The sequence below is a fragment of the Triticum aestivum genome, chromosome 2D (genome assembly GCF_018294505.1).
Source record: "Triticum aestivum cultivar Chinese Spring chromosome 2D, IWGSC CS RefSeq v2.1, whole genome shotgun sequence".
In the NCBI taxonomy this organism is placed as follows: domain Eukaryota; kingdom Viridiplantae; phylum Streptophyta; class Magnoliopsida; order Poales; family Poaceae; genus Triticum; species Triticum aestivum.
In genome coordinates this window covers 61154662-61163657 of record NC_057799.1, presented here as the reverse complement: position 1 = coordinate 61163657, position 8996 = coordinate 61154662, and the positions used below count along the sequence as shown (strand labels likewise).

The 8996-nt window shown below is 42.1% G+C and overlaps 1 protein-coding gene across 2 annotated transcripts; it reads left to right on the top strand.

The window, feature by feature from the left end:
• Window positions 1-2521: 2521 nt before the first annotated feature.
• LOC123051558 (thiamine pyrophosphokinase 2) lies at window positions 2522-7893 on the top strand. Of its 2 annotated transcripts, none has more exons than XM_044474467.1 (7): window positions 2522-2715; window positions 3331-3510; window positions 3599-3683; window positions 5071-5143; window positions 6029-6130; window positions 6247-6496; window positions 7544-7893. In XM_044474467.1, exons 2-7 carry the CDS (start codon window positions 3351-3353, stop codon window positions 7663-7665), a joined length of 792 nt encoding a protein of 263 aa, XP_044330402.1. In that variant the 5' UTR covers window positions 2522-2715; window positions 3331-3350; the 3' UTR covers window positions 7666-7893. The 2 variants fall into 2 exon arrangements, with proteins under 2 accessions (XP_044330402.1, XP_044330403.1); XM_044474468.1 differs by having other exon boundaries at window positions 2595-2715; window positions 3594-3683.
• Window positions 7894-8996: the final 1103 nt, after the last annotated feature.

The following is an 8996-nucleotide window of genomic DNA, read 5'->3' as shown; positions in this document are numbered from 1 at the left end:
ATGCAAGAATGGTTTTACAAAATAATTTTTAATACATGCTGAACATATTTTGAAATAAACATTGTCGAAAAAATTCATCATGTATTAAGAAAATCTTCACCATAAATTACAAAAAGTTCACCGGCATTATGTAAAATGTTCATCATATCTTAAAAAACAAATTCAACATATATTACAAAAATGTTTAACATAGATTAACAAAAGTTCATTATAATAAAAAATGTTCACAATTTGTAAAGAAAAGTTCATCTCCATTAAAAAATGTTCACTTTACGCTAAAAAGTGCTCAGAGAACATTAAATAAATGTCCATGTGTATTTGAAAACATGTTCAACATATACTGAAGCCTAACTTAAAAAAAAATTCAGTAAGGATGCTAAAAATCCAGGAGAATAACTAACCTAGTGGATGAAAAAATAAGAAGAAAAAGGAAAAAAGAAAGAAAGGAAGAAAAAAACGAAACCAGAAACAAAACTAAAGCATACTAAGAGAAATGAAATGAAATGAAAAGAAACCTGGGCACCCCTAAAAAAAACCTGGGCAACGAACGAGCCCCAGCGTGTGCGCTGATAAAAAGCCGAACGGAAAAACAAATTGCAGGCCACGCTGGCCCAACCGCCGGCCCAGCGTGCTTAAGTTAAAGAAAAAAAACGTCTAGAGCAGCGTTTCCTATTTAGCGCTGCAGGCGCCCGTTTGTATGCATTTCACAAACTGGCGCCCCGTGATGGGCCAGCCCAATACTCTGTATTTTATACCGCAAAAATTGACAACGCTCCCAGGGATGCGAACCAGCGGCGTCACTCGTCAAGGTTCCATCGTAAAATCACCCCGCCACAGAGCGGGACCTGATCAGCATGAACCTTTTCGTCAAGGTTCCTTCTCCGACGTCGTCGTCATGCGAGGGTGTCAGTTCTGAAGTTCGATGGCGTGTCCGGGGACATGTTGCCCCGGTCTGATTCTTTCAACGGCTATGGTTTTGCTTTTGGCAAACTACTTTGGAGGTCCGTAAAGCTGCTGATCAGCGATGGAGCCGCGTCGAGCTTGGGCGAAGAGGTGATTTGACTTTTTACCCTTTGGTAGCCGCTTCGGTGGTGTCGAAGGAAAGGGACAAGCGCTGGTATTTTGCATAGGATTTTTCTATCTTTTCAGTCATGTATGGTCGGTGCTTACGTGCCTTGTAACTTGATCTTTATTCTATATAAATGAGACACGTATTACCATGCAAAAAAAAAAAAACAGAGCGGGACCTGATCTGCATGAACCTTTTCATTTTTTATTCCCTTCTTCCCTTATTTATTTATTTTTTTGTTTTCCCTTCTTCCACTTTCGTTTTTTTTGGTTTCCTTCTTCCTCGTTTCTTCTGTCATATTTTCATTCTTTTTTACTTTTCCTATATGTGGGAACTATTTTCAAATTTGATGTATTTTTGTTTTCAAAATCAATGAACTTTCTTTAAAAAAATTACTGAACTAATTTTCAAAGTAGTTGATTTTTTTGAAATCGATGAATATGTGAACTTTTCTTTAAATCAATGATTTTTTTTTGAAATTTGATGAACTTTTTTTTCAACTCGATGAACTTTTATTCAGATTTGTGAACTTTTTTTTCACATTCGGTGAACTTTTCTCAATTCGATGAACTTTTTTCAAAATTTGATAAACTTTTTTTAAAAATTCGTGAACTTTTGTTCAATATACGTGAACAATTTTTGAATTTGTATTTGTTTTCTTTTTTTGCAATTTTTTATTATTTTGTATTAATTAACGTGAACAAAGCTGACTATATGTTAATGTTTGAACTAAAAGAGAGGTCTAATAGGATTATTTCCTGGTCATAGGCAACGAACTGAGCCTGCTCTAGAGGGAAGGCTCGAAGCTGTCGACTTAGGCGGGAAGAGATCGATTCCTTCGCGTCGTTTTTTTTCCACGGGTTGATTGGGCCGGCCCGCTGGGCACAACATGCGCCACGCGCGCTAGCCGGCGCTTACAGCGCCGATTAGGAGGTCCCTACTCGGGCGGCTCTGTGGCGTGCAGGCGCAGCCTCTGTGCGACCGGTCGCGAGTTCGACTCCTGGCAGGGCTTGATTTTTCGTTTCTTTATTTGTCGTCCAATTCGACGGAAATTTCAACCGAGTATGTGGAAATCTTATGAATGAAAAAAAGTCCCTTAAAGACCTTTTTCCCCGAAAAAAAGGCGTTCATGTGATTGAGTATAAAGCAAGGGGGTTTTCTGCAAAAAAATGCCATGTAGGCACTTGACAGGCGGGCCCGGCTGGTCAGATACACCGTCAATATGTGTTTATACGCGATTTAGCCCGATTTGCAACGGCTTGCCCGAAACTTGATACTGACACACGTAAAAATTTCAAAAACTGATACCAAGCCGCCAACACCATCCCAAATGTGATACTATCGTGTAATTTTCTCATACATATCTTTTGTGCGGGTCCATGAGCAGAGCCCAGGTGAACCACCACCGCACATCCAGCGACTATAATAACCAGTTGCGGCTGGTGACAGCGACAGCACATGCGTTGGCGTATTCCTTTTTTAGCTGGAAAAATGGCTTCGGCATATTCCTTGCAATACAAAAATAAGCGGCATTTCCTATTTTAAGACCTCTGTTCTTTCCCTTGCGCACGAACAGCCCCTCCGACGGCGGCGAGGCGGGCGAATTGGCATCCTCCCTCCTCGACTCGACGCGCGCGTAATCCGAGGTGAGTTCTTCACCCGGTTCCGCGTTCGCCTCGCCATTTGTAGTCCGACGGGAATGTTGATAGATGTTGGGCAGATCAATTTGGCCCAGGAGTTCGGTCGATTTCTGGGTCAAGAACGAACGAGGGGGTCATCCGAAGTCCCGCCTGTGCAGATCCGTTGAGTTTCCAGGATTTTTTTCTCTGAAATCCGCCGGAATTTGTCTGCCCGAGACTGAATTTCGGAGGATTCCGTTGGTCGGTTTTCAAGGCGGAAATTATTTTCCAATTTATTTTTGGGTGGGCTGCGAGCTGATGGTCGATCCCAGCGGATTAGATTTAGGCAGGAATGGGAATGCAACAGAACATTTTTTATTGAAAGGTCCCCAGGTATTTTTGGGGAAGGGGTGGGAGTGGGAGGAGGATAAATGTAAGAATTTTTTATTAATTTTTCTGATAAAAGAAAGATGAGAAATGAGCTCTTAATTCGTAAATGTTATCAGCAGAACACTTCGACAAACTTGTGGTTTGCTAGATGGTTGACAGAACAACTAATGGTTCTGAGCATATGAACGCCCCTTTGATCTCATCACTGATTTTAGTTGCTGAACTGCTTTTCGTTTTCGACTATCTTTACAGACTACCTTCAAGAGGACAAGATGCTGTGGCGCACGATTCGCAGTATGGAGGTGATGGCGCATTCTTCTAGTTTCCTTCTTCCGAAATTGCATCAGCCTGCCAAGACTCCAGCAAACAACTATACTCTGGTTGTTCTTAACCAGCAGCTTCCACGGTTCATGCCTCGCCTCTGGGCTCAAGGTAACTAGCTCTAGCTTATTTCTTCTTTGTATATATTGCTCAGGGAATATATCTTTAAAATTCTTTCTTCGAATTCAATTTAGAGCAGCAAAGATGAGAATATGTGCTGATGGTGGAGCCAATCGTATTTTTGACGAGATGTCTCAAATGACAAATGACCTGGACAGAAATAGGTTAACTACTTTCTTTCCTCCTTTTCTATTAAAGGCTTAACTATGTGAAACATTTTCATGCAATTCCAGTCATGGTTTGAGTTATTTGGTGATATATGTGAATCACAAATGTTGAGGAGTTGAATGATTGCCAACACCTAGAGTAGCTGCATTTCTATATATATTTTTTCTCACGTGAAATGAGAGGTACATGGTACTTTCAAGCTGGAGGTAGAGTTTGTCCAAATGGCTCTGTAGCAGCCGGTTGTAGTTCTTTGGGTTTGGATTGTGAATGAGGCACAGTGTACTTTGAGTGTTACTAAAGTCGCCATAACATCTGATATGTGGATTCCATTTATGCTATACAACTTCATCTTTGGAACAAATGGACACCTCTTTATGTGCTTTTTATTATCTGAAATTTTGAATAGCAGAGTCTAATATGCTGCTGTTTCATTGGCTAACTGACAGTACTGGTGGTTTATTGCTCAACAATAAATAGGATGGGCTTCTTGATTTAGTACACTGCAAACTTGAGCAAAAAAATAATATTGTTTTGAATTAGAAGAAGGCGCAGAAGCGACACAAAATGTACAGCTCGTCAAAGCAGAAAACAAAATAAAGCAAAACAGGGGGCAAAGGGGCAGCCCGGTGCATGTAGCTCCCGCTTGCGCAGGGTCCGGGGAAGGGTCCGACCACTTTGGGTCTATAGTACGCAACCTTTCCCTACATTTCTGCAAAACAAAGAGTTAAAAAACATGGCAAAAGGAAAGAATAAAAAACACAGCAACAGTGCAAAGCTGCACAGGCCAGCTGCTGTTTAAGGGCCTAAGTGGAGGTGGAAGGGCGGGACCTGCACAGTGGCAGAGTCCCTCCACTTGTGGCCTGGAGGTCCTGGGCTCGAACCAGCCTCCTTGCATAATTGTTATGCAGCATTGGGGATGCAGAACAAATCTGTATTCTTTGGATTATGACTAACGCGTGAAGTTGGTCCTCTTACATAAGGGACAGCTTATGTAACCTATGGTCTACTACCCAATCCTCTTCTCTGTGGCATCTGGCCATCCTCATGGTAGTTACCTAGTTTGTTCCATCCATATGTTGACATCTCTATTTGTTTTGCTGTGCCTGACCAGACATACAATATCCTACATGACTGTCAGTTCCAAAGAGGCAAAGACCACTAAAACTTATTTATGATTGTGAGAATGGTTCTATTTTGATGTCTAGGAGACATCGTAGTTTTTTTTACTTCTCAAAGGCATTTTGCATTTCTTACCAGAATCAGTTTTGTTGCACCGAACTGCTTATATGTGTTTATGCCCTGTTCAGCCCTTATGATCAGACCAACAAGGTTTCTGAAGAATTTTTTCTTGCATACATCTCTTAATTAATTGCTGCTATCCAGGTATATTCCAGAAATAGTTGAAGGGGATATGGATTCTATAAGGCCAGAAGTTAAAAGATTTTACTCTAGTCAGGTTTTTATGCTTGCTTCCTCTTCCCTAGTTCACATTATCTGGACATTTTGGTATTGTTCAGATTAACTGCTGAAGTGTTGTTTGAAAATATCCTGATGCTGACTTACTGCTAATATAATGCATACTAGACATTCACCCCGTGCATTAATTATGTATGAGATGTATGGTGGTTGTGCAGAAGTTAGTAAAAGTTCATGGGAGGGTTCAAATATGAAAAGCCCTGCTGCAAAACGCCAAAATGATGGGAAAGAATTTACATGCATCTTTCCACTTGACAGTTTTACAACAGAGTCCAATCGCACCATTTCATGGGTTTAGGTTCAGGTTTCTAATGTTAACAATGCAGTCACTAGTCAGTTAATGTCCCGAAGAAAGCAATACTACCAGTTAAAACTGAAAGCAGTAGTTGGAAGACTGAAACAGCAAAAGGTGGTTTCTCCTAACAATAGTACTTTGTTGCCATAGTATTCTATTTTCCTTTAGATAACATCGATCAATTTCACATCCAGCAGTTAGTTTGTTTTAGCATGCAGGACTGCAAGTTATAAAAAGTTGACTTTGTTGGTATAAGCTTGGTCGGTTTTATGCCTGTATCCAAGAGTAAGAAGTTCTCCTGCAGTTTTACTTGGTATACTGGACGATTATGGTTAGCAATGGTGCTGTCTTTGCGATCTTGAATAAAATCGTAACTAATTGGTAGTTCTGTGTAAAACTTGCTATAAAGGATAACACTATTTTAAATCTGATTTTTTAGATCAAGTGGAGTGCACATTTTTCTTGATCTGAATGTAACATAATGAAATTTTGCACTGATGCACTAGTCGTACTACAAATGTGATCAGGATGTCATTGACTCATCCTTTTCTTAAACTGTTCTCTACGCAGGGATCCAAAATTTCTGATAAATCACATAACCAAGAGACAACAGATTTGCACAAGTGTATTTCCAGTATCCGCCATCGCACACCTGATCATGAAAAAGCTAATGTAAGTAGCGGCTGTACTGTCTAACTTGCTACTTGGTGTCATTGCTATCTTCTACCGGCTAATATGTTCTATCAATATCAAAACACAAAGTAAACTCTTTTTTGGGTTCTATGTAGCTTTGTGTTCTTGTTACTGGAGCACTTGGTGGAAGGTTTGATCATGAGGCTGCAAATATCAATGTTCTCTATGTGTTCTCGGACATGCGAATTGTCCTTCTGTCAGATGATTGCTTGATCCAACTTCTTCCCAAAACGCATCACCATGAGATCTATATTGAGTCCTCTGTAGAAGGACCGCATTGTGGAATTTTTCCTATTGGAGCACCATCTACAAGCACTACAACCACTGGCCTCAAGTGGAACCTGAGTAAATTTCTTCTGCTCATTTGACCATTTGTCTTGCGATTTGAGAGTTCGACTATATGCACTAAAAAATTGTCCAGCAAAATTTTGAATTGGGCTCATTTGTGTGGCTTGAGGAATTGGTTGGGCCTAGCACCTAGTGGTTCTTCATGCGTTTCCTTGGTTTGAGAAATAGGATGAGTTGGTCCATTGGCTTCAATCCTTAGGGCCTGCTGAACATGGACCGGGCTCAGTTGTATCTCATATATAATGTAATTTGTCTGGCTGGATGGCCCATGCCATTCACAGGCTGCACTGTGTCTCCGCCCATTAACAACAAAAGTGTAATCAGGTCGAGCCTTGCAGCCAGTGTCTGCCAGGTTCGAGATGCTGTAGCTGTGTATACTAATGGGGAGCTACCAATATTCAAGTCTACTGGTGTACCAACTTTGTGCACAATATCATCCTAGGGAATGCTAAGTGTGAGATAAAGTCTCCCCAAACAGAGGTTCTATCGCTGTCGACCACACCTTCCACCTAGTATGTCTCTAGTATACGGTTGATGCTATATGCATGTGAGTTTCAAACTACTACCTCCATTCACAAATACAAGATGTTCTAACCTTTTTTGTCAATCAGATGTATATAGACACGTTTTAGTGTGTTTGTTCACTTATTTCAGTCCGTATGTAGTCCGTATTGAAATAACCAAAACATCTTATATTTGTGAACGGAGGGAGTATGTGTTACTACTATGGTTTTCTTTCAGTCTTGCCTTTCAACCTTTCTAGCACTAATTTGCACAAGTGATGTGCAGTAGGTGAATGTGGTCCATGTTGTTGAATGAGACCCTTCGTTGATGCTTAAGACTACTCCCTGTTTCAACAACACGGACCGCTAGGAGTAGTACATTTCAGTGTACATGAACCGCTAGGATTTATTGTTGAAGTTTCGGTGCGAAGCCATGCATGCAAGTAGAAGAAAGCAATGTGGTTTTTAATTCCATTTCAATTGCGATGGCATTGCTACTCCTAGCATGGGCTAATTTTGTGCAAATCTTTTCTGCTTCCAGGTGATGCAGAGATGAGATTTGGGAGCATGATAAGCACATCCAACATCGTGGATTCAGATAAAGTAACCGTGCAGTCAGATGCAGATCTTCTGTGGACAATTTCTCTTCGAAATCTGACCTGAAGAGCATGCACTTAACTGGAATCGACTGCTGTGTTTCCTTTTTTGTAAAATCTTTGTTGATCTTGTATGCTATCAGCTCAGCTCTTGTACAGTGCAGCTGTGTTTGTGCTCATAAGTTGTTCTGTATCTGATAAGTAAAGGATATCTTGTGGCTTGTGGTTGAAACCTCTGTTGTCAGATAGATGGGGACCTCTCCAGATTATCATAAGGATGCCCAATAGTATGTTTTCTGTGCGTTTATGAGTGACGATCGACCATGTCTTTGTATACCTACTTAAACTGCTGAAATTGGGAAAATGCCACTTAGGTCGATCGGCCCTGCATCTGTAGAAAAAGTTGTAATTGTTTATTTCTTTTTCGTTTTCTGGTGACTAGATGACCAGTAGCGCTAAATGGTAAGGTCATGGTTTGAGCTGAAATTTGCTTCCGTGGGATTTCAACTTTTCGTAATGCTGACGTTCTAAGATAATTTGAATGGATTGTTAGCGTACTAATGGGTAGTGGAAAAGCGTGGAGCACACAGAGGATGAAGGAGACTCTACACCGAGTCTTCTTGTAACCAGCCTCTCAGCTGATAATGCTGGAGCTGTTAGTGTTGAACAGAGAGCTCCCAATTTCCCCGCAAAAAAAAAAAAAAAAAACAGAGGATGAAGTACCTAACTGTGACTTTTGACCCGAAAGACTCCTGTGTCCGGGAGGTTCTTCCTCCGGAACGAATCCGCTCTCCATCTTGCAACATTGTTGCAGAGGTGGTCTGTCCTCCAGAACTGCCTCCCGTCGTCGACGTGCATCTCCTCGAGAGCCATGGCGTTCTCCACGAGGAACTTGGCGAGCTGGACCTCCAAGCAGTTGAGCTCCTCTGGCGAGTTGAACTTGAGCGTCGCCTTCCGCAAGCAGCTGAGCACGCAGCCTCTCAAGGCGGGGAGCTCTGAGATGTGGCAAGTATCTCCGATGCCGTCGCCGTCTCTTCGGAGACGGAAGCCATGGAGGCGGCGAGTTTGCTGAATCGATCCACGGTTGCGGCGAAGGACGCTCCAACTGGATCCTTCTTGCACGCCTTGTAGCGAATATGGCTCAGCCTAAGCCAAAGCTCGGACATCACCGGGCATGAGCCGAGCAGCCTCGCCATTCCCAATCACCGGGCATGAGCCGAGCAGCCTCGCCATTCCCAATGCCGCCGTGTCGTTCTTCTTGTACTGGTAGCTTCCGTCTACTTCGAGGAGCTCCAGGTTTGGGAACGTGGGCAGGATGGGCCCGCCTTCTTCCTCCTCACCGGCGACGATGTCCTTGATGCTGCCAAGGCACAGCTTCAGGGCCCTCGTGGTGGAGAA